At 34.5% G+C, this 26007-nt stretch overlaps 2 protein-coding genes across 3 annotated transcripts; both read left to right on the top strand.

Annotated features, from left to right (window-relative positions):
- Positions 1-282: 282 nt before the first annotated feature.
- Positions 283-9947, top strand: LOC110033388 (transcription factor E2FB-like). 2 transcript variants are annotated; one of them, XM_020737349.1, is made up of 13 exons: positions 283-731; positions 4101-4275; positions 4857-4910; positions 5010-5095; positions 5703-5791; positions 5868-5922; positions 7182-7234; positions 7309-7359; positions 7673-7721; positions 8037-8102; positions 8190-8263; positions 8792-8957; positions 9362-9947. In XM_020737349.1, exons 1-13 carry the CDS (start codon positions 519-521, stop codon positions 9425-9427), a joined length of 1197 nt encoding a protein of 398 aa, XP_020593008.1. In that variant the 5' UTR covers positions 283-518; the 3' UTR covers positions 9428-9947. The 2 variants fall into 2 exon arrangements, with proteins under 2 accessions (XP_020593008.1, XP_020593009.1); XM_020737350.1 differs by lacking the exons at positions 8792-8957; positions 9362-9947 and having other exon boundaries at positions 8037-8070; positions 8146-8196.
- Positions 9948-16003: 6056 nt separating this feature from the next.
- LOC110033389 lies at positions 16004-16834 on the top strand. Its single transcript, XM_020737351.1, is given in 2 exon segments — positions 16004-16527; positions 16529-16834. Coding segments are annotated over 2 exon segments (513 nt in total). The 5' UTR covers positions 16004-16110; the 3' UTR covers positions 16625-16834.
- The last annotated feature ends 9173 nt before the right edge of the window (positions 16835-26007 follow it).

Genomic DNA, 26007 nt, shown 5'->3' with positions numbered 1-26007 from the left:
AACTCAATAGTTAGTATGTGATAGCTATGTTTTTTAGAAAATGAGTCACCCACATTTGTTAGACCTCTAAAAGTATGTATAGATTTATTGTGTACAATTCATATATATATATACATAAATTTTTTTTTTTCTTTCGATAAATGAATGGGCCGAAGCACAAATAAAAATTTAAAAGTATTTATTTGATCTGACGCACATTACTGGAAGAAGTGTTCCGCCGGTACAAGTTAACGGCACAAGCGCTTCGGCGCCGCCATCGCTGCTGCGGATTCGAACGAGCTACCCATCTCTTCCCGCTTTAACACGACGCAAAAATAATCCTTATAAAAAAAAGAAGAAGAAGAAATTAGAATCCTTTCCCCCGCTTTGCCTCCAAAAATCAGTCTATAAAACCCTCCAAAATCACAAGCGAAAGGCTACTACAGAAATCAAATCCTAATTCCTTTCCCCCTCTTCTTTCAAAACCCTAATCTCTCTCCCGCTCCTCAGATCCAATATCACCCTCATCACTCTCCTCCATGTCCGGCATCGAAAGTTCGAGCCTTGCGAAGAGTCATCTCCCCGTTCAATCTCCTGAGATCCTTCCCTGTCCGGTCAATCCTCACTTCAACTTAGGTTCTGAGGATTTCTCTGGTTTTCGATGCATAGTCACTGGCGTCGCTGACAAGGGAAAGGTGCTGGCGCCATCCGTTAATCCGTTCAGCTGCGCTCAGCCCGTGAGCAATGATTCTGTAATATTCGCTTGCTTAACCCTCTAGTTGAGCTTTCACTTAAGATCTGCAATTTTTCTAGCTTTATTATATTGTGACCTTTTGATATGCTTAGTTGTTATCTTACATTTTGTTGGTGATTTTCTTAATTATTGTTGTTATTATGTAATTTGACATGAGGAATATTTTTGTCTCGAAGTGATGTTTTATATCAAGAGTTGGATCATACACAGTTTAGTTTGAATTTCAATGGTTGATTTTTTTTTTCATTTATGTGGTGGAGGTTTGCAGGATCTAGCAGAGTTTTTTGGAGAGTCTCTGATACCAAGTCAAATTTTAGTTTTCTTTGATAAATTTCTTTTTTACAATATTGTGGCTATAAATAACCACTATATATAATTGAAATGTTAAAATTTGGGACTACAATTCTTTTAGCCATTAGAACATATCTTTAACTTAGGAAACATATTTATGTACAATCAATCTATATACGGAAGTATACCAGCTTAGAAATACTTTTAGAATCTTCAATAAGATTTGGGTATAAATGTAAAAAGTTAAGTTTTTGGTGTTAGATATCTATAAATACATCAGAAGGTGGTGGTTTGTGTGTAAATCTCTTAAAAGAACTTTATACATTTTGAGTGTTTAAAAAAAAAGACGGAATGCTTTTCAAAAAAAAAAAAAGTTCAAAATGAACTCAAAACAAAACAATTTGTATTAAAAACCTCCAAAGGTTGGAGGTTTCGGCTTCCTACAAGAGGATGCTTCAAAATATGGTGGAGGTTTACAGGATCTATTGGAGGTTTAAGGAGGTCTCAGATACCAAGTTAAATTCTTGGATTTCACTCATATCTTTCATCTTATAATAGGGTAACTATGAATAATCTCTATACATAATTGGAATGACAAAATTTAAGTTTATAGATCTTTTAGCCATTAGAGCATATCTCTAATTTAGGAAATCTATTTATTTACAAGCAATCTATATAGGAAGGTATACCAACTTGAAAACACTTCTAGAATCTTCAACAAGATTTAGGTGATATGAATGTAAAAGGTAAAGTTTTGGTGTTAGATTTATAAATATATAAGAAGTGGGTGGAGATTTTTAGAGTCTTTGATGGTCCAAAGAAGGACCATTCAAATACAAGTGGTGAATTGTTGGATAAAAATTATGAAGAAACTATGCTGCTTGAGCAACCTATTTTCGACTAATTGGACATCTAACCAATTATTTTTTGAGGTTGATTCCTTTTCCAAACCCCAAGTAAATTTTGAATCTCAATTCTTTCCAAAAGTACCACCTAATTGAGCTACTAGATTTATACCTAGAGTTAACTATGAACCTATTATTTGTTTCAATCCAAGTATCCCATAAGCAATTATGTGTCCTATCATGGACTGTAAAGAAAATACGAGCCATTTGTGAATCAATTATCTACTGTTTATACCTACTAATATGCATGAAGCACTAGAAGATCATAGGTAGAAGGAAGTTATGAATGAAGAAATGAATTCATTTCAAAGGAACTCAACTTGGGAAGTTGTTGAGCTTCTTGAAAGAAAGAAACCCATTGAATCTGACAATTAGATACAAGGCAGATGAAACCTTTTAACAAGTCAAAGCTAGACTAGTTGCAAATGGGTACACTTAAACTTATGGAATTGACTACATGGAGACATTCATATCAGTAACAAAAATCAATATTCTCCGTATTCTCATATCCTTGGCGATGAATTTTGGCTTGCCATTGCACCAATTTGATGTGAAGAATATAGTTTTGCTTGGAGAACTTGAAGTAGAAGTATACATAAAGTTGCCTCTTGGATGTAACTTGCAATACAAATGTGAAAAATATGTCTTCAGATTAAAAATATGGTTTTAAGCAATCTCCAAGAACATGGTTTGGAAGATTTACGAAATCAATGAAAGCTTTTGGTTATAAGCTGAGTAACATAGATCATACCTTTTCTGTGAGGCTAATCAAAGAATGATTATTTGTCGCAATGTGTATATTGATAAAATGATAATAACAAAAAATGATTCAAAAGCAATGGACATATTATAGAGCCATCTTGCTAGAGAATTTGAGATGAAGAACCTTTATCCAGTGAAATACTTGTTATTCAAGCATCAAGATCAAAGAAAGTTGTCTTTCTATCTCTATGAAAATATGCCTTTGATTTACTAAGTGAGACTAGTATGGTATCATGTAATCCAGTTAGCACTCTTAGGGAAGAAATTTTGAAGTTAGGCATACGTAAAAATCAAGTTTTGAAAAACAAGGAGAGGTATAAAAGATTAGTTGTGAGAGTAATGTAACTTGCACATACTTGACCGAACTTAGCATATGCATCAAGTGTCGTGAGTCAATTTTTGTATTCTCAAAGTGAAGAACACATGGTGAAGTTCCCACATTTTCCGATACTTGAAATCATCTCCAGGGAAAAGAAATTATGTTAAAAAAGGGGAATAATTTAGTTTTCCAAGGATACACTGATGCAGATTGGGTTGGATCAATCCATGATAGGTTATTTACTACATGATATTTCACTTTTGTAAGAGAAAATTTGGTCAATTGGGAGAGCAAGGAACAAGTTGTACTTGCTTTATCTAGTGTTGAATATGAGTTCAGAGCAATGACTAAGGCAATGTGTGAATTATTATAGATCCGTTATTTATTAGGAGATCAGTCTATTAAACATGACAACTTAAGGAATCTATATTTTGATAACAAGACAGTTTGTGATATTGCCGACAACCAAATTCAGCCCTATCGAACTAAACATGTGGAAGATATACATTTCATCAAGGAGAAACTAGAAGCAAGGATCATTAAAATGCCTCATATCTCATCTCAAGCACAATTTGTTGACCTTCTCGCCGAGGCCGTATGAAGTTTAGTTTTTCATGATGGTCTTAATAAATTGGGAATGAGCGACATCTACAAACCAACTTGAGGAGTGTTGAAGATTCTAAAAATATTTTCAAGTTGGTATACTCTCATATATAGATTGCTTGTAAATAAATATGCTTCCTAAATTAGAGATATGCTGTAATGACTGAAAGATTTGTTATCCTAAATTTTAGTATTCCAATTATGTATAATAGTTATTTATAGCATCAATATTGTAAAATGAATTATATGAATCAAACCAAGAATTTGGCTGATCTTTCATCTCACATAAAAAAAATTGTTATTTTATTTTTTAAATAGTGAAATACCGCGTTTCATGTATAGTTAAGGTGGCATTTATCTAAAATTAAATTTTAGATATTAGATATCTCTCTCTCTATATATATATATATATATATATATATATTAATTAATTAATTAATTAATTAAAGTTTAACTCGTGACTTCGTATTCTATATACGTTATCCAGATTAGGAAAAAGGACCGAGCAATCCTTTTTGAAGCTAAGCCTTTCGAAGGAACAATAAAAGAAGAGCCGAAGGAAGCAATTGATCCAAAAGTTCTTCCTCCTGAGTCAGGAAAATTGCATAATAAAAGGAGAAAACCAACTCCATATGGAACTCAAGGTTCTGAATCAATGGATGGTATTTCCCTCGTAGTTTATTTATTCATTGTTTTTGTTAAGGGGTTTAAATAGTTTATCATATGTGATGGATATTCATCTAGAATGGTTTCCTCAAATTTATGTGTTTCAAGGAATAAATATTATTTTTATTATAGAAGATTTACATACATACCACTCAATTCCTACGTATTGACATATCTAACACCTAAACTTCAATTTTTACACACATACCACCTTATGATGGTACCTTTGCTATGACATGAAAGGTTTGGGTGGTATAAATGTAAAATATGATGTTTATGTGTAAGATGTGTAAATACATCATACCACTCAATTCCTTCGTATTTACATATATAACACCTAAACTTCAATTTTTAAATGCATACCGCCTTACCCATGCATGAAGAGGTGTATTTTACAGTTTGAAAGTTAAAATGAAGGTATTTTGCGGTGATATAAAAGATTTGGGTGGTAAACATGTAAAAGGGAAAGTTGAGGTATATGTAAATACATAAGAATTGGGTGGTATGTATGTAAATGCCCCTTTTATCATAGAGATTAATAATATTGAATAATCAGCTACTCTCACTTTTTTACCAGGAACTACTATTGGATTGGGTGCTTCCAGTAGCTGTCGGTATGACAGTTCCCTAAGTAAGCTGACGCCTATCTTCGATTGAATTATGAATTGCACTTTTACGGAATTAATGAGCATAGCTGCCTTATTTAGTCTCTAACAGTAAGTCTCTATAGGTTTGTTGACAAAGAAGTTTCTCAACTTGCTTTTGGAGGCTAGCGATGGCACTCTTGATTTGAATAAAGCAGCACAAGAGTTAGATGTATGATACTAACTATTTTCAACTTATAGGACGCATAGTTGATATCTTAGAGTATGTTTGGGATAGCTTTTTACTCGTTTTGCGTTTCAGACTGCCGCTATAACTTTGTTTGGAGAATTGATTTCTTATTATTTTTTAGAAATTTTTGTAGTGAGAAGTTTTTTTATAATCAGATATGTTAAAATATGGTGGCTATAATAAAGTTGCCTTATATTTTGGAAAAAAAATTAAATATTTATAATTCTCACCACAACTTTCTAAATAGTTGATTTTCCCACCATAGTTTTAAAACCACTGTTAGCCTAATTGTCTGTTTGGCATGACTGAAGTTTTTGTAAAGGTGTTTGTAAAATTGTGATGGGAAAATCAATTTCTTAAATGCTATGGTACAATTTTATTTACTGTCATTATATTTTAAGAGATCTAGTAGCAAAAGATAGCTTATGGTCATAAAAATTTTCTGAAAGCAACAAAAAGATAGTTCCCAAATAGAACTATGGCAGATATCTGAAGTATAACACAGGCATAAATTATCCCAAACACACACTTAATCTTATTGCAACACGTTATTAATCGTTCATAGTATTCCTCTCTTATTTATGGGCAGGTTCAAAAGAGAAGGATGTATGATATAACCAATGTACTTGAAGGGATAGGCTTAATTGAGAAGGGTTTGAAGAATATGATACGATTGAAGTAATTGCCGAATCTGTTTTTATGTTATTCTTCCGAATAATTTCAGCAGTTTCCTGACTCACATTCTTCCTTGCAGGGAAACTCACATGTCAAGACCAAAGGAAGCGGAAGAATATAAAGCTCGCTTGAGGGTACAGAATTAAAACTTATTTTTATTTTTTATTTTTTTGTTTTCCTCTGTTGTGGAGGTTCTTTTGCTTCTATTGAAATCTCATTAGTATTGAATTTGAATTTATTTATATTTAAATTTAACTTACATATTACTATAAATAAGAGCCCTCAAGGTTTTTTTTAAAGTTTGAAGCAATTGAAATTAATTTCGTATAAATAGGAGGTCTTTGGATTTGGATTTAATTTACGTATTCCCCCAAATCATAATTTCTTGCTAACTTTATGATTTCTCCTTCTATAATTAGAGCGAATATTACGTGCGGAATCCGCACAAGCGGATTGCTAGTGTTTAGGCGGTATTGTGGTAAATATCACTACAATAACACCAAATTCTCTCTTATCCTCACGATATAATAAAATGCAGCTGAATGGAATCCTTTATACCATAGTCTCTCTCTCTAAACGTTGGAAGGCTCAGTTTTTCTTTTAGTATTCCTAATGTTTAAATTTGGTTCGAAACTCAGAAGAGGGGTTTCTAAGAACTGTCAAGCAACTTGACTAGGTAACATTGATTGTAGAAATTTGAAATTCTAGGCTCCTCCCACCATATATATTAGCTTACATTAGAGGAATTATTATGTACATAAAGAGAAGCCAAATAATTATCTTCAAATAAAGGGTCTCTTTGGGAAAATTTTCTATTTGCTTTATGTTTTAGATGGTCACCACAATTCTATTAAGGGAATTGTTTTTTAGAAATTTTACAGTGAGTAATGTGTTTTTTGCAATCATATCTATTAAAGTACGGTGTCTGTAAGGAAGTTGTTGTTTGATTTATTGAAAAAAAGAAATATTTATAATTCACACTGCAACTTTCTCAATATTTTACTCACAATTTTAAGATTACCTTAACAAAAAAGTAAACCGTCCCAATTAAACTTTAAATATCATGGTAGAAGAAGAGAGCTAGCACCCACACACCAACAAATACCTTTTTTTTTCAACTTTTTTTTTCCACCTTACACAACCATCTCACATACGATAGTATATTATATTAATATCAATATTTCCGATCGTAAATTATATTAACGTCAATATTTCTAAATTGTACCTATGCTGATTAAAAAAATCTCGGCTTCCCGTTGCTTTGTATCTATGTATTAAAGCTTACTCACTTAATAGTTCTTACCCACTTAATATTGATTTAATTATTGAAATATCCATGTGAAGTTTTTATTTTTATTTTTTTTAATATTATTACTTGTTCCACAATGTTCAGGCTGAAATAGAGGTTTTGCGGAAAGAAGAGCATAGAGCGGATAGATTGATCAGGTAGAGCCTCTGATAAGATGAACTCTTTATATTCTACTGTTCATTTTGCATCACTTAATGTATTCTTCACTCAGAGAAAGGAAAGAGCAAATTGCGGCTTTAACGCAAGATGAAAACAGCAGAAAGTATGATTTCATTTCCTCTATTTTAAAACCATAATTTAGGGCTTGTTTGAAATCAATCTTTGTTTTTTTTAAATTTTTTTAACATATTTGTTTAATGTATATTTTTTTTTACATTTTTTATCTTTTGATTATAAAAGATAATTAATATATTTTTGAAAACACTCACAATAAATTTTAGATATTTTGAGTGCTTTTAAAAATTCAAATATGTCAGAATGTAAAATAAAATAAAAATGAAAAAGTAAAGTGATCCCAAACAACCCTTACTTTTCTTTTATTTCTTCTTTAACATATCATTTTTATCCCCTTGCAGATGGCTTTATGTCACCAGAGAAGATATAAACTCTTTTTCTTGTTTTGAGGTCTGCTTGATTGATTCTTCTCATATTCCACAATCAGTTCATAATAATTGATTTTTTTTTTAAGGAAGATTTACATACATACCACTCGATTCTTGTGTATTTCCATATCTAATACATAAACTTTAATTTTTACATATATGATGTGAAAGATGTATTTCATATTGTACATGTAATACATTATGATATGTAAATACTAAAGAATAAAAAAGCAAGTTGTAGGAATTAGATATGTAAATACATGATAATTGGGCGGTATGTATGTAAACGGCCGTTTTTTTAATATTATTTATATTTTATCTGGTTTATTTATTTTAGGATTCAACTTTGATTGCAATTGAAGCTCCACATGGTACTATAGTCGAAGTTCCAGATCCTAATGAGGCAAGAAACAAAGCCAATGGAAGTTTTTGTTTCCTTTCTGCAGTTTAGGCATGATCAAATAACCCTCTATGTTCTGTTATTGAGCAGAGTTTTGAATTTCCACAACAGCTTTCTATGGTTTTGAGAAGCTCCATTGGTCCCATTCATTGTTACTTGTTAAGGTAAGAGTTGGCTTTGTATTTTTTATATATCTGCAGTATGTCATCACATTCATTCGTATTCATATATAAATATAAGTGGCATTCACATACATACCACACAATTCTTATGTATTTACATATCTAACACCTAAACTTTTATATTTACATATATAACTCTCTTGCATTCATCGGAACATGTTTAAAAGTGAAGCACCCATTTTCATGCATAGGTTCATGACACCAGATATGTAAATTCAACGGAATTGTGTGCTACGTATGTAAATTTTCTTAAAAATATAAATACGTGAATATGCATATGCACAATGTATACGTATATGCAAATACATATTAATATACATGTATACATGCATTTATGTATATTTTTATGTACATGTAATTATAATCTAGCTACCATCCAGCCAAACGATTGAATAAGGCCTTGTTCAGGTTGGCTTTTTACATTTCTGGCCTTGTAATAATGGGTAATTATCAAGCTGAACATGATTTAAAATGAATACCACCCTAATTTGTGTTAATTGTTATTGACAGTCAGCATGAGGAAAGAATTGGATCTTTAAATTCAGACCAACTGACTAAAGGAATGGATTTGTGCTCCAAGCATGATTGCTTTCCATTGGATAGATTTTCTTCAGAGCCTTCCAATTTGGGGGAATCTTTGGGTGGTATGGTGAAAATTGAGCCTTCCGATTTAAATGTAAGGCCTCTCGTGTTTAGATTTACGCTTTATTTTCAGAAATTTGAGTTAAATTATTATATTGTGATAGCTATAAGCAAAATTGGGGCATTTACATACATATCACCTAATTATATGTATTACATAACACCAAAACTTTGATTTTCTTACATGTCTTACCCAAATCCTTCATATTACATCAAGTATACCACCACAATAATTAAAAGTTAGTTGTTAGATATGTAAATACATAGGAATTGAGTGGTATGTATGTAAAAACCAACAATATTCACAGTAGCTTTAAAAAAAACCTATTTTTCTTGTAACAATACTACAATATTTACCAAAAGTTGCAGCCGCATCAAAATGGACCCTTAAATGTTCATTTATACCCATTTTATATGACATTCTTTTGTTTGACGCAGGGAGAATCTGATTATTGGTTTCTATCAGAACTTGGAACTAGCCTTGCTGAAATATGGCCTGAATAGCAACATCAGATGTTAGATGGATTTTTTTTTGGGTGCTATTCTACAAAGGCAGAATGATGGCTGCAGATGGACCACAATCTGATCCCTAGGTAAAAATGCAAAAAAAAAAAAAAAAATAAAGAGTTCAAATTGGCCACCAAATTATTTAGAGTGGTTGATATTGACTCCAAATTTTTTTCATTCTCCAATTTGATCCTTGGATTAAACAAAATTTGGACTCATTTGAGTATCTGATATCATTTGATATTGAAAGAAATTTTTGAGTGCCGCGTATCCCAGTTTATTGGTTGTCATCCACGGTATAAGACCCCTCCGGTCGGAGATGCGAATCCAGTTGGTCTTAAGGAAGTGGTCTTGAATTGTTAGGCATATTAGGGGTGGTTAGAGGCTCGTATAATAGTCTCTGACCATTTTTTCTAAAAAAAAAACTTCAAACTTTTGATGAGTCGAGGGATCAAATTGTGGATTGAGAAAATTTTGGTTCAAAATAAACACCCTCTAAATAATGTAGCGGTTGATGTGGTTGTCACCAGGATGAATTTTAAATTCTTTGAATTTGCTTCGAGATTAATGCAATATAAAAAATTAATTTGATTGTTTATATCTTGCATTCATCTGAAAGTAAATTTAAGGTTTTTAAAATTTATTTGGTTCAAAATTTTATCAGAATGTTATATTCTGATCAAAGTTTTCTTTTCAGTTGGGGGCCCACTTATTTTATGTTAGCTTTCTTGTAAATATATATATGATGGGTTGTAATGTGATTATATTTAATGAATTTTCTGGAGATATTAATTGTAAACCCAATATAGTTTTCTAATGTTTGGGAATTAGTTAGTTGAGTCATTTAGGTACAGTTATGGGGTGTTCCAAAAACAGTTTTAAAACGGTTTAAGGGTTCGTTTCGGGCAGCTTATAAGTGTGGGCCGTATTGTTTGGTTCGCGCGTTTCACCAGTTTATCTGAAACTGTGTTTGAGTTTTTACATTAAATGCATGCCGCGGGTCGCCCCTGCGGTTGGCTCGCGGGCCGCATTTCAGGATAAACAACTTATCCTGAAACGCACAAGTTGCTCCAAACGAACCCTAAATATGTATTTAATGAGCTTTTATTATATAAATTACTTAGTAAAGTCAATCAAGTATAATTGTATTGTAGTTTGATTTCTTTAATTTAGCTCCAATTTAATTAAATCAAAACAAAATAAATTTAAAAATTTAGTTTTGATTATGTAAAAACTAAACGAAAATTAAAGCATAAAGAATGAGAAAGAAAATCTAATTTTATTTGATCAAATATTAATTTTAAAACAATTTCTAAATTTCAAAGCATTAAGTAGTTAGGGAAATAGTTAAATTTTTTGAATTTTAGTTTTGGTAAAGTTTAATAAGATATTATATAACTATTTAAGTTTGAGTTTAAAGGAATTTAAGTCAAATATTTAAAAGCATATTTTTAAACTATTTTTAAGGAAAATCGAATGAGCAAATGATTTGTTTTTTTTGTAGTATTGGATGACATGACATTGATCTACTAAAGTTTGCCACATTTTCATATTATTATAAAAAAACCTTAGGACCTCTAAAGCTTCCAATTAAAACTTAAAGACAATAGTCCTCATAATAATAAATAAATAAAAATAATAAAGTAAGATAAAAAAGATAGGCATGTCTATGATAGTATTCTATTCTACAATCATTTTTTGGCAACTCTCAACTCAATTTGTACTGTTCTATTCAAAAGTTGCACTGTGACAAAGAATAAAGTGACATTCAACATGTGTGTATTAAATTCAAAGTTATATACTATCATAAGGTTTAAAGATCCACATCAAGCAAATGAAGAGCTATAAAAACAAACACATTGATAATATGTAAAAACTAAATTAAATAAAGAAAAAAGCTACAAATACTGACATATTGTCATAAAGTACGAATGAAAGCTACCAATAACAACATATCGACATAGAGTATTAATCCACTATGATATCCTCCTTATTAGGGATATGCTCATAAAAGTCTCTTTGCTTTTTTGCCTTTTGAGCATGAGGTGGGATCTCTAGAGGCATAGTTGGGAGCAAGCCCCTCAATATCAACTCTAATCTGTTGATGCACCACCTGAGTCCCATTTACGAAGCATCGTATGAATCCCTCCTCGATATATTCTTATTGATGTTCCTTCACTTTAATATCATATATGTGGTAACAAGCCTCTTGAGCATTACTCTTGAATGATGCTTTTGAACTCAATCGAACTTTAAATTCTTCCAAAACCCTCAACCCAATTCCAACAACATCAGTCTCCTTCTCTGACTTCAACTTTTTTTTTCTCCTCAAGTTCAAATACCTTCATTCTCAAAGCCTTCAAACTATTGGTATTCTCACTAATGTTAGCTTGTATCTCCACCAGCTCCTCCTGAGTACTCTCTATATCTTGATGCTGTAATGAGAGGGAAGTCATCTGGGCAGTCATCTCAGTTTTGCACTCTATCAACTGATTATCTAAGGCCACAAATTCTTCAGCTTTAGAATTATATCACCGCTAGTGTTCATCCTGAAGAAATTTGACCTTGACAAATTCAAATTTCCACTCTATCAATGAAAAATTGAACCCTAATTTAAGTTCGATCTTTTTCATCATCTGAAACAAATAATGTCATATCAAATAGATGAAAGGAACATAAAACAAAGGAGATCAACATATGTGAAAAAAGACACATGTTTTTCAGCCTATTGGTAATAAGTGCATGGATGATTTAGTACTCTGCGGAATATAAATTTTTGAAAGATTGATCAGAGAATTTTTCCTCCCATCACTCTTGCTTTGCTTTGAAGGAAGAATTTCACAGTCACTGTTCTGATGGAGTCGCTTTGAAGGAGTAGTGGGACTCAATTCTAGGCGCTTTTTCTCAAATTTCAACATCATAACATAAGATCATCTAGAGTATATAGAAACACCAATCTTGAACAAAACATTCTTCATTCATGGCATTCTGATGTATTGTACCTCAAACTATGGATCTATGATGTTTCAAAATTCCAACATCCATAGTATGTCATCTATAGTGTTCTGAAGAGGAGTGTGAATCTCAGACAATTTCCCCTATACATTCACAAAATTTCCAGCAATTCTAGACGCTTCTTCTCAGATTTCTTCAACATCATAACATAAGATCATCTAGAGTATATAAAAACACCAATCTTGAACAAAACACTCTTCATTCATGACATTCTGATGTATTGTACCTCAAACTATGGATCTTTGATGTTCCGAAATTCCAACATCCATAGTATGTCATCCATAGTGATCTGAAGAGGAGTGTGAATCTCAGGCAATTTCCCCTATACATTCACAAAATTTCCAGCAATTCTGTGCAAAGAAAAATCTGTCATACCAGTTCCTTATCTGATCCTTCATGCCAATATCAAATACGTTGCTTCTGAAAGAAACACGACCGTGTGCATCACTAAAGAACATATTAATCCTGGCTAAGTTCTCTGGTGTCAACTTAGCCCTGTCTTTTCTGAAGAAGGCAATCAACTTGACCACAATCATCATTGACAGACAGAAGAACTGTGAAACTAACTTTGGTTGCTAATAAAACATCTATCAACTCGAGCACTGGAAGGAGCCGTAGATCGACACAGAAATTTATCTCATAAATTGTGATGTATCCAAGTGGAGGCTAGCATGCTCGATTTGTCGGAGTTGGCAACTTCACTACCATGTTGTTTGAAAAGTGAAATTTCTTTTGAAATAGTCTTAGGGCGCCTTCAGTTAGTGTAATACCTCATTGTCAGGTTTCTGGCACTTGTGATTTTCAGGCTGTCAGTTTTTCCGAACAACATTGGGATCTCGATGGATCATCTATCACCAAAAAATGTCCCCTATAAAAAAGCAACATTGCCCATAGATGGGGCAACACCAGCACATGAGATGGGTCAACACCAACCCAAATGGTGGGGCAACATCAACCCAAAAGATGGGGTAACACCAGCCCAGGAGATGAGACAAGCAACACTGCCCCAGGAAAAAGGGAAAAACCAGCTCAGCCCAAAAGATGAGGATGGGGCAACACCCTCCTAGGAGATGGGGCAACACCCTCCTAAGAGATGGGGTAACACCAAACAGAAGATGTGGCAACATCAACTCGAGAGAGGAGACAACAACAGCCTGAAAGAGACTCTAACGTGTGGATAAGAGGGGTCATTCTGTGTCAATGACCCTATTTATAGGCCAAAATTTGGACTTTTTGCGTCAGAGGATGAAAAACTCAAATTGCTTGAAAATCATCTATGGGCATGCCACACACACACACACACACACACACACACACACACACACACACACATGCACATATGTGAACGCACTGTCACAAGCCCAACGTTGTTGGTCTATGTTAACCTAATATGTTTTTCTGGCTCGTTGCATCAATATCCCTTGTCCGGTCCTCATGACGCCACGATACGCTCTGCAAGATACCACGACCTGCTCCACAAGATGTCCACAATCTGCTAACTCGCTGAATGCTAGCTCATGTAGCTGCTTGTTGCCCATGATGAGGCCCATCTTGACACACTTGATGTTGACCCAAACTTTGCCCGCAGTGATGCCCGCAAGAACACCTACGCGACATAGTCAAACAAGCGTCGTGCGCTCCATTGCATTTCTACTTGCGTTCATACTCGCTTTTGGATCCCACTACGCTCTTAATGTATAATTACACACTCCGTTGCTTGTTCAACACACATAAGCACTTGTGGATGCATGTCTGCTCCTAGATGCTTACCACCGCCTTTCAGTCGTTACCACCTATAGAGTTATGTTATTTGGTTGTCACTATCATCTTCAGACCATAGCTGTCAATTCGCTGACAACCGTGACAACAACAACTTGATCGAACATTTAAAAGATACCAGGACAATTCAAAATACCTCAAATTATTTTCAGAAATATTTATTTTTGGACAAAGTAAATAACTCCCCCTGAAAATAGAAGCCACTAATGCGTGATCAATAAATTTTATTATTTGAAATGAATCTCGATGCATTTTTTTAATAAGAAATGTTCCAGATTCAAATTAAAGATTATACATAACCCCAATTTCAACATGTTTATAATTAAACATACAATTTCTATATGAAAAACCTGGTTATAACAAATTTTATTTAATATGAGTTCAATCAAGTTCATATCAATATATTAAAACACATTTGGAGGCTTTAGATCATTAATTGAATGGTGAAATGAAATTCAAATTTGACATAATTATAGCCAAATCGAGTGTTTCAATTAGAGGAATCCAACGAGTGTATGATCACTTAATTTGAGGTCATTAAGGCATTCAAATCACTAAGAAAACTCTTATGATCAAAGGGGATTAATATGGGCCGTTCGATCACTAAAGAACCAAAATGCCTCTCTCTAGATGCTATAAATATACCACTTCTCATTAGTTGGAGGGGGGAGGAGTCGAAATTCAGTGTTGTTCTGGAACGAAGACCTGATGATAACTTCCGATCTTCGTAGCATACCCCCGTCACCCTCCGTTAGTCACCCGCTCTTGCAAGCCGCCATGAGCAAAATCTGTTTCTAATGATGTATCCCAAATATAGTGTAACGATTAACACTGTATTGAATATCTTGTGATAACTTTCAGTGATAACTGCTTATTGCTCTTGTATTCAGTATACGACGACTTCTTCTGAACTCTTGAAGTTTTTTTCTACATTATATATGAGCAAACATTATATCTGATGTAAATTGTAAATCAACTTTTCTAATTGTGAGAAAATAATATATCTTTGTACTTACACATTTATAAAGGAGTATTTTGATTGAGTAGTGATTTTTTCCCTATTTGAATTTTTTTATGTAAAAAATCCTATTGTCTTCCTACACTACTTTCAAATAATATGCCTATGTTACATCTTCGCACAATATTAATGTCAAAAGTGATTGGTTAACCGTTCAAAAATTAAATTGAAACAAAAATAACAATTAAAAGAAAAATTATTTTATTTTTGTTCATCTAAATCTCAAAATCTATAAATTTCAAGAGACAATTCAATATCCCGCATGAACAAATTTTTTATCTAAATAAAATATTTAAGATTTGTCCATCTAAATCTCAAAAAACTTTTTTTATTTTCATATTTATATGTTCAGCTTGAATCGGCGCAAGATCATAACGGCCTAAAAAATAAACCTTATGCTAGTGATTAGATACATATAGGCACAAACGCATCCACACACACTACACAATTCTTATATCTATAATGCTCTGATATTATATTGGTTGGAAGTAAGCGAAAGGTCCAATTCAAATGCTCTAGAAAATATTACATCCGAATTTCGTATGCTATTTACGTCCAGAGTTCAATGTTGAGGTGTCATGTGCCAAGTGGGCCCCATCACAAATACTGACATTGGTTATTATTAAAAGTGATGGGGTCCACTTGACACGTTAAGTCCATCAATGAAAGTGTAATATTTTTTTTTCCAAATGCTCAGGTTGTTTGTAAAAAAAATATTTAAATGCGGTATTTAAAACAAATAAGAACTGTGCTGTATATGTTTGTAAATTTCCCCCATACATATGACGGAAAAAAAAATGGGATAAGATTCGGATAAAGCTAAGGCAGCCACAGGAAGTAGAAGAGGAAAGAAAGGCAAGACAAGAAAATGGAAAGCAGACTCATCTTCCCCCCCTTCCCCTCCAAACTTCACCACTCCAACCCTCCTACCCCCTCCCCAAATACCAGACATCTCCCCATCCTCTGCTCATCAGCTTCCCCCAACAACAATTCTCAACACATCAGCACCAACAATGGCAAATCAAAGGAAACGAAGCCCCCCCCAAATCTCAACATCCGCTACAGAGCTCGCTCCAGAAGACAAATGGCGAAGCAAGAGAAGAAGCAGAAGCAGGGAGAAGAAGAAGAGGAAGAAGGATTGCAGAAAGAACCCAAGCCCTCGAAGAAGAAAAAATGGGAGGAGATGAAGCTTTCAGAGAAGGCGTTGGAGGTATACATGGGGGAAAAAGGGCTCCTTTTTTGGGTTAATAAGTTTGCCTACGCCTCCATCTTCGTTGTGATCGGCGGGGTGGATTCTCTTCCGCTTTCTCGGCCCTTCTCTAGGGCTGTATCAGCTGGACTCCCCGCCTCTCTCTCCATCCTCCTTGTTGAAAGGTGGGTGATCTTATTTATCATTCTGATCATAAAATTCAAATTTTGATTTGGGTGAGTTTTGAAATTTTTTGATTTGTTTTTAGATTCTTGTGTCATGGTATAAGTTTTGCACTATATCAGAATGAATTTAAGATTTTGTTGAGATGGTGCCAGTGTATGTGATGAATCAAACAATTGGGGCATTTACATGTATACCATTCAATTGTTATGTATTTACATATTTACCATCTAAATTTTATTTTTTTTATTTTAATATTTATTCCACTAAAGTTTTTCATATCACATAAAAGTACCACTTTTGCTACTTAAAAAAAATGAAATATGCATTTTCATGCATAAACAAGGCTGACTTTTATTTAAAATTTGAAATTTGGGCGTGAGATATGTAAATTGATAGGAATTGGTTGATATATACGTAAATCTTTCTTAAAATTTATGTTATGTTCATCTAAAAAATATTCAATATCATGATTGTATACACCAAAATCACTGGCACGATTCTCAAAGAGATTGAATGTGCAAGGATGATAATCGGATAATCGAAGCATCAGACCAAAGAAGCACGTTCGGAACCAGCCATCTGACGACTGACTGCTCAGCCGAGTTGACCGACTTATGGCTTTAGCAGATCTGATTGGAGGATCTTGCTTGCGATTCTGGTCATATGAGGGCTCTCACGAATTGACCGACCGTTTCATTGCCTGTCAACCAACTGATAACCGTTGCATTATGTTCATATTGTAACGAAAATCTAATATTAAATTAACATATTAATTATATTAAGGGTGGTTTTCATAACCGTTCCCTTCTTTTCATAATTGAACAAATGGGCTCCCATAAATAGGAGGTCAAAGGATTGAATAAGGAGTCTTTTTCCCTGACTCCTCTCCCTAGAAATTTTTGTTTGATTTACTCTCTGTCACTCTCCTTCTCTCGACTCCTACTCTCGAGGCGTGTATCCACAAATGACAATTTAGGATTCAATGTCCTAAAAGAAGGTGCGGTGAGCGTGGACATGCCATAGATGAGAAGCAGAGCAAATTACAAAGGAGAAGTCTCACATAGAGCTATAACAACCATGGAATTCAATAGGGGGATAGTTTGTCGGGATATCCAAGAGGAGGTCCAAGCGTTGTGAACGTAGATGATGGACCAATTCAAGGCACTCCAAGCGGCGATAACGTGAAGAGACGTTCAACCACCACTCATGGAACGAGAGTTTGCGGAGCTCGCTCCCATGGAGGCCCTCTTGAGAAGCCACCAACACCTAACGACTCAGTTGGTGATCACCCGACTTAAGGGCAAGGTGACTCTCAGCATGCTGACAATGCAAAATCTACGCCAGTGGTTAGGCATCAGATAAATCGAGGGGAAGTGCCTACGCGACCGATCGCAGGAAGGGCCTTCTCTTGATGGATCCTGGAGACTGTACTCCCAACGAAGCTAAGGATCACACATTTGGATCCTTGCAAGGGGAAGAGCGACTCAGTCGACCACGTGGCTTCCTTCAAATCATCGGTCAGAGTCCTACAGATCGACGATGTGATGAAGTGACGGCTTTTCCTGACCACGTTGAAGGTATATGCTCTTTGATGGTTCAACAACCTTCTGGATGGAATCATTCGGTCCATTTATAAGCTCATAAGACTCTTCTTGGCACACTTCACCAATGTACAAAAATCGAGGAAAGATTTGGTTACCTTGCTCCAGATCAAACAGGGAGACAATGAAAGCCAGTAGGCTTACATTAGGCTTACATCATTCAGTTCGAGAAGGTAATGCTGGAAGTAAAGAATCTCGAGCCTCTCATCGCCATTGCTGAATAATTACGAAGAAGTAACTTCTACTTGCCACATCGCGGTAAAATTTCTCGTGGATGGGGAGATAATCACCGTCTGAGGGAACCTGGAGCAGTCAACAAGCTGCTATCTTCGAGATGTCACCAATGTTAATCACGAGCCAATTGACAAAATCCATAGGGAAAAGGTCTCGAGACCAGTGAGACCATCCTTCTAGTGCCCACAACTGACAAGGAGGAGCATGGTAAGGTTTTTTTGATTTGTAAGAATTTTCAAGGACACAAGGATCTGCTGATTCAGATCCTTCTCATGCATCAAAATACCTTCACTTGGACGACCGCAAAGATGACTGAGATTTAGATCAATGTTACATTTCATCGACTTAATGTTGGTTGAATCTCTCGACAGGTACAACAAACGCTTCGAGCAACAACAATAACCTTAGCCGAACTAATCGCAACAGAGGTCCAGAAGCTGAATGAGGCATGCTACATCTGGGAGGTGCAATACCCTACCTAGCTCTCAAATGTGGTGAGGGTTTGAAAATCCAAAGGCAAATGGAGAATGAGTGTCAACTTCACAAACCTCAATGTCTCTTGTCCGAAGGATATCAACCCCTTGCACAGGATTGACACATTGATGGAAGTAGTAGTTTGCTAGTCTGTAATGAGCTTTCTTGATGCCTTCTAAGGCTATCACTAGATAAAGATGTATTCGACCGACCTAGAAAAATTTGTTTTCATCACTGCACAAGGAGTCTTTTATTTTGATGTAATGCCCTTTGGACTAAAAAAGGCTGGGGAGACCTATCAACTTCTTATGGACATATTTTTTTCAAATCAGAATGCAAATAATGTTGAGGTGTTTGTGGATGATCTCTCAGTTAAAAGTAAATCTGCTAAACAACATATAAAAGATTTAAAAAACTTTTGAAACCCTTAAAAAGTTTAACATGAAGTTGAATCCTTCGAAGTACACTTTCGGGGCATTGACTAACAAATTTCTTGGCTTTCTGCTGACCCTTGACGGTCTAAAAGCCAACGTAGAAGAGGTCCAGAGAATCCTCAATATGTCCTCCCCTTGAAACATTAAATAAGTGCAAAGACTAGCTGGTCAAGTTGTGGGACTCAATCACTTCATTTCAAAATCAGGTGACAAGTGTGCAACATCAATGTGCTAACAAAAAACCAACACTTTGGATGGACAACCAATTACGAGTTAGCATTCAAAAGTTTAAAGGACTCACTGGCATCGCCGCCACTGCTCAAAAGCCCAAAATCAATAGAAGAATTATCACTATACCTTAGAGTCGGACAAGAGGTGGTTAGCTCGGTATTATTCAGAGAGGATGTGTGGAAGCAATTTCTGGTGTATACACCAGTCGGGTTCTTTGAGACAAAGAAATTAGGTATCCAATTATGGGAAAACTAACATTTTGATTAATTATTTCCTCTCACAGGTTCTAACCCTATTTATAGATGCACATGATTTGAGTTGTCACTGATCACCCTTTGAAGTCCGTACTCACTCAACCAGAGCATTCTGGTCATTTGTTAAAATGGGTGGTAGAACTCAGTATATATGACAATAAGTTTGTCCCTCAAATGACTATCAAAGCACAAACAATTTTTAATTTCTTGGTGGACTTCTCCGAACAAAAGCAGTCCGACAAATGAAGCCTTACCAGTGACAGGACATGGATATTGCACGTCGACGGAGCATCCAAGCAAGCGACCGCTAGACTGGGACTGCCGCTGAGTAGCCCAACCGTAGAACACTTCTACCAGTCAATTTTGGTAGAGTTTCAGGTTACAAATAACCAGGTGGAGTACGAATCTTTGATCGTCAGGCTTCACTAGGCTTGCAAAATAATTGCACAGGATCTGCTGATAAAGTCAGACTCATTCTTGGTATTCAATTAAGTCAATGGAGAATTCAAGCCCCATAATGAGCTGTTATCTTAGTACTTGGCCAAGAAAAGAAAAGTAATTGGGAGATTTTAAAACTTTCAGATGTAGCACGTGGACCGTGGGGAAAATCACGTCACTGATATTTTATCCAAACACATATGTTTAGTCGGGACTCCACAAAGGCTAACTAGACCAGCAGTCGAGGAACAAAAAGTGATGGAAGTATCGATCATAGGAACTAAAAGTTGGATGGATCTGTACATCCTCTACCTAGAAACAAGAAATATATTAGAATATGTTAAGACCCAAAATGCTTCAAAATCAAGGTTGTGTTGTATTTGATGATAGAAGAGAAGCTCTTCCGGTGATAAGTGACCTCAGGATACCTGAGGTGCCTAAGGGAAGATGAAGCGCAAGACGCTCTCAGGGAGGTGCACTCCAGAGAATGTGGGAGCCACTCCGAACGAAAAACTTTAGCTTATAGGGTGTAAGGGCAGGGTTACTTCTGGCTCACACTCCTTAAGGATGTCAAAGAATTATCTAAGAAGTGCAAGCAATGTCAGAAGTATGCAACCCTACATCATCGGTTGACTCACATGCTTCAACCGATTTCAATCCCTTGACAGTTTGCCTCATGAGGATTGGATATCCTAGGTCCTTTTCCATATTATAAATTACAACATACAAACAAACACTAGTTTTCATTACTGACAATGGGTTATAGTTTTCAGATCAATGCATGAAAGATTTCTATGTGCGTTAGGATATTGATTTGTAATTTGCTCCAATCCATCACCCTGAGAAGAATGAATAGGCCGAAGCGGCTAACAAGGTTATCCTGGATCTACTAAGAAAAAAGCTTGAAAGAGCTAGGGGAGCTCGGGTGGATCTACTATCGTCAGTACTTTGGGCTATTCGGACGACATTGTCATAAGCGACTGGTCAAATGGCTTTCATGCTAACTCACAGAATGGAAGCAGTTCCATCGGTCCTGTACAACTATCATTGCCAAAGGGTTGTCACAGTCATATTATTCAATGAGGAGAGCTTAGTCGAATGATGAGAAGTGAACATCGAAGGCACGGTGTTGGCCTTTGATCTGGCTGAAGAAAGGCGAGAAAGGCAAGCTGACTCAATCCTTCAACAAGATGACGTTAAAAGGAGGATGACTCAAAATTTAAAATGGAGGACAACTCGATACTTCAAAAGAAGTTATCTTCCCTAAGAGACTTATTTCTAAAGAAAGTTGATAGAGTCACTTGAGTATAGTTGGTTGGCAAACTGGACCAGACATAGAGTGGACCATACATAATGCGCAAAAGAGTCTCTCTTAGAGCTAACAAACTCAAGACATATGCAAAGAAGGAACTCTCTTGGAAGTGAAGTGGAGATGACTTGAAGAAATATTTTCCTTAATTTTTTTTTTTAGAAAAATAAAAGGGAGTGTCGTTACAAACTTGTATGTTTGATTGATATGGTGAAAATTATGGTTAATTAATTCTGCTTGGATAATGCACTAACCTTATGACTCATGAAACTTCACTCACTCATATCGTGGTCTATTTTTCATTCAAAACTCTTGATTCTAACCGAATCAGGGTTGGATGGTCATTCAATTAACATTTATCACATTCGAATTGCCTGCACGAGAAAAGGAGAACAATACAAAGCAAGCCAATTGATCAGACAACTAGTAAGATGAGAAAAATATTTACGACTAGGAAACATGTAACATTTTTATTCATCTCAATTGAAAGGCACATAACATCCAAAATAACAAATACAAAAGGTATGCCCAATACAAATTTTAGATAGAAACCATCTTTCAAGATAGGGACCCTCGTTGAAGGTCCTTCATCAAGAGCGCCCATTCTCTCTGCCCTCTGGTGCGGGCGTGTGCAACTACTTCAAAAATATACCTCAGGTTAGTTAATATTTCTTTAAGTCTTTATAGCTGCCACTACTAGCAATTTAAAGTATTATTTATCAATTTCAAATATTCATTAGTATGATTACGCAAGTATATATATCACTCAAGTATTATAGAGCTCTAATGAAGTCATAAGTATCGGTCTCACAGGAAAGTTTGGAAATCTTATAATATTAACTCAAATAAACTCTATCTAAACTACAGAAAACATAACTAGGAATGAAGGTTGAAATTTATATTTTTAAACTAAGTAAATTATTTCTACTTCTCTTATCTCTAAACTTAAGTTAAATTCTAACATCGCTAAACTATGTTTTATGAAGAAGTGTTCAAATTTTAGAAAATATCCTTCCCATTGCAATGAGTTTATAACAATTGAATAATTCAATTTGTTAAAAATTTAAATATTATATTGCGCCAAATATGAGCATACATATTATTTACCCTCTTACAAGTGCATAAAGAACATTGGCTAATCCATAGCCAAGTTCCTAAATCGTTAATTAGACTCAAAAGATAACAGCTCTCATTCTAGAGTTCCCACAATCCCTCCGCTTGGAGGCTAACATCTAGCCTTAGGTTCCCAACTTCTAGATCAAATTAGAGGTTCTAGCCTGTCACTCTAGAATCACCAATTTATGCTCATCAAAACTTATTTTCCTATTTTTTTGCACTTAAACACATGGACTACATTCTCATCCATGCGTTCAATTGTGATTTTTACTTAGTCGAGGAAAGTATAGCCCTTTTAGATCATTATGTTTCATGACAGATTTTAACTTAACAATTGACCAGATTGATTAAGTAAATGAAGTTTGAAGTTTGAATCATCACAATTATGAAATTAAAGCACTTCTAAACAATTTCAATTCTTCACATGATTATTTCTCATTGCAGGGAAACATACCAAGTAAAATACTCATATCTCAAGAGGAAGATACAACAAAACATATGAATATATGATTTTCTATTTAATTTAGACATAATTGAAATTCCTCCAACTTTGGAATTTTAGAAAAATATTAATTTCAGAATTTATGAATTCTATATTGAAAATAATTTTCACCACTTTTTGACATTAAGCATATGATTGATCTTAAGTTTCCTTCCTTAGAAAAATTCAAGTGAAATGAATTTTTAATTTGGTCCAATTCCTCAAGCTTCTCCTCCCCTTTTCAAACTTTACGTGTACCACATCTTCCTCAAGCTTCTCCTCCCTTTTCATTTTCTTTTTCTTTCAGGATTTTTTATCCCTATTATTTTAAGCGAGGATTACTATATCTGGACAGACCTTTAATGATTTTGAATTTCACTATCCCTTTTCTAAAGTTAAAACCTTATTTTCAATCCTTAACTTAAGATCTAATATTAGTTTTTGAAAAAGAATTTTCATAGAATCTAAATTCCTTAAAAAATAATATTCTCAAAATCCTTAATTTTTTTAAAAATTCAATTTTTTCTACTATAAATAGCAAAATCATTTCCCTAACATTTTCTGCTAAATTTCTTAACTATAGTTTCAACCTTTTTACTAACTTTTCTACTAAGTTCTTCAATATCATTCCTAAAAATAATAAAATTTAGTATCCTAAATATAACACTACATACCATAGGTTATTTTAAAATATTTTATTCTAATTGAGGACAAATAAAGCTCAGTTTTACAAAGTTTTTCTCCCTCTCCCAAACTTAAATTTCTAACAAGATAAAAAATTCAATACAAAAATATAGTTAGGAAGAAAATAAAAAATACAGATAATAAAACTAACCTTCTATACAGAGTTTTAACATAAAAATATGCAAGCATAAATTGGAAAGACAAGTGTATAACAGTAAGTAAAGCTTCATTAAACAAGATATATCAGAAAGATTTGCTAAATAAAGGACTACTCTAAACATGAGCATAAATTTAAAAATAGTTAGTAGTGCAGCAAAAATAAACAGTAAACAATCCACAAATACAAATAACAAGTCATAACAACAAGTTCAGTACAATAGTCTAATATAGCCACACAATCCACAAAAATACAACTAACTACCACAGTCACATAAATAAACTACATCCAACAAAAATAAAAGTTACAACTACTCCTCATCTTCATCATTATCATCCTCTTCATCCTCATCCATATGGATCTGGGGTTCATAATTCAGAAATGGAGGACTAGATGGAAAATGTAAATCCTGATCTCCTTGTAGAAAACTCACCAGAGAGGTATTGCAGCTCGTATCATAATCATGTTTGAGTTTCAAATATCTCTGAACGTGGTCAAACTTATCATCAATATCAGTCACTTTACCTTGTAGATAGGCAATATCATGTAGTAGTGCCTGATAAACACTATGAAGTCCATTGAGAGTGATGGAAGGTGGAGCAACAATACTAGAGGTATATGGTCTGGAAGCAAATTTAGAAGGAATATCTAAACTACCGGCCGTAGATCCTAAACTAGAATGTTTGTCATACACATGAACTTTGTCCTACTAATGGGTTTAAGAGGTTGTAATAGCTCTTCCCAACTCTCATATCCTACTCATGATTGCTTACATAAAGTAAAAATTAGGGTAGGGTATCCTAAATCTCCTCTGGTTCCACCTCTAGAAGAAATGAGGATATTATGATAAATCAGAGAGCCAATATCTATAGATTTTATTTTATGAATGCAAAATTTCAAGGTGGCTCTCTTAATAACCTCACTAAGATGATTAGAAGGAAGAAGTCATGCATAAATGAAATAGTGCCATGCGTTGGAGGGTGCATTTAAGATTGAAGTAGAGAAGTTTACCTTGTGATCATTCTTGACTTTCCAAGCTCCTCTTCCTCCAGTCAGGAATGAAATAACAACATCCAACTATAACTCAGTAGGCTTAAATGAAGAATAATTGCAGTTTGGTATATCCTACAACTGGTAAAGAGCGTTGATCCACTCTATTGTAAACTCCACACTTCTTCCTCAAACAAATACTTGAACATCACAAGCTTCTTGGAGGTTGGCGTAGAATTCCCGTACAACAAGGATAACTGTTACAACAATAAAGTAGCAGAAGTTGTTCCAGTGTTGGGTCACAATCAAATTTTCAACATCCCCTCCAGGATTAAAGAAAGCTCACTCTTGAATAAACATTTAGTAATGAGTAGATCATTATATATGTACCGTACTTTCAAACTGACAAATTTCTTAGAATCAAAGTCTTCCTTTCCTTTCTCCCTCTTCATCTTAATAGGCATGATAATTCTTAAAATTCTCAATAAATCAAAATAAATTCCAAATAAAAATTTTATGAACTTCTAAAATCAAAATAAATGCTAAGAAACTTCACACCATGGATTCTTCACTATTTTCTTCCAAGTTTTTGAATTTTTGGTTTTTCTATAATGTAAAAGAAATCCATGGTGAAAATTAAAAAATCTTAAGCCAAGTGAAGCTCTTACTAGGAGAAGAAGAAATCTAACATTTTCAATCCACGAAATTCCCTTAAAATTGAATGCAACGATGCCCTAGGGTGATGGTTTGATGTTTTTCGCGAAGAGGAAGATGATCCAGACAAAAAAATGGCGGAATGGGTAATTTTTGTGATTTTAGACCATGATTTGGCTATTCAGCCGAACCGGTGCTTAGGCGCCGAATTTCGGCACTTAGGCGCCGATTTCTCGGGTAATTGGTGCATAGATGCTAGTGCCAAAATTTCTTTTTTGGTAGAAGGTAGAGAACACCAAGGCTCTTCGAACCTCTCCGAACTCTAATTAGTCC

This window comes from Phalaenopsis equestris, unplaced genomic scaffold (assembly GCF_001263595.1).
Source record: "Phalaenopsis equestris unplaced genomic scaffold, ASM126359v1 Scaffold001163, whole genome shotgun sequence".
In the NCBI taxonomy this organism is placed as follows: Eukaryota; Viridiplantae; Streptophyta; class Magnoliopsida; order Asparagales; family Orchidaceae; genus Phalaenopsis; species Phalaenopsis equestris.
Note: the sequence above shows the minus strand (reverse complement) of the source record. Positions and strands in the feature narration are given on the sequence as shown.

Bases quoted from the DNA above. Each gene is read 5' to 3' on its own strand.
- LOC110033388 (XM_020737349.1), top strand. From the start codon at position 519: ATGTCCGGCATCGAAAGTTCGAGCCTTGCGAAGAGTCATCTCCCCGTT. The intron at 7,722-8,036 runs GTCTGCTTGATT...TATTTATTTTAG, and splicing joins ACTCTTTTTCTTGTTTTGAG to GATTCAACTTTGATTGCAAT. The intron at 8,264-8,791 runs GTAAGAGTTGGC...TGTTATTGACAG, and splicing joins ATTCATTGTTACTTGTTAAG to TCAGCATGAGGAAAGAATTG.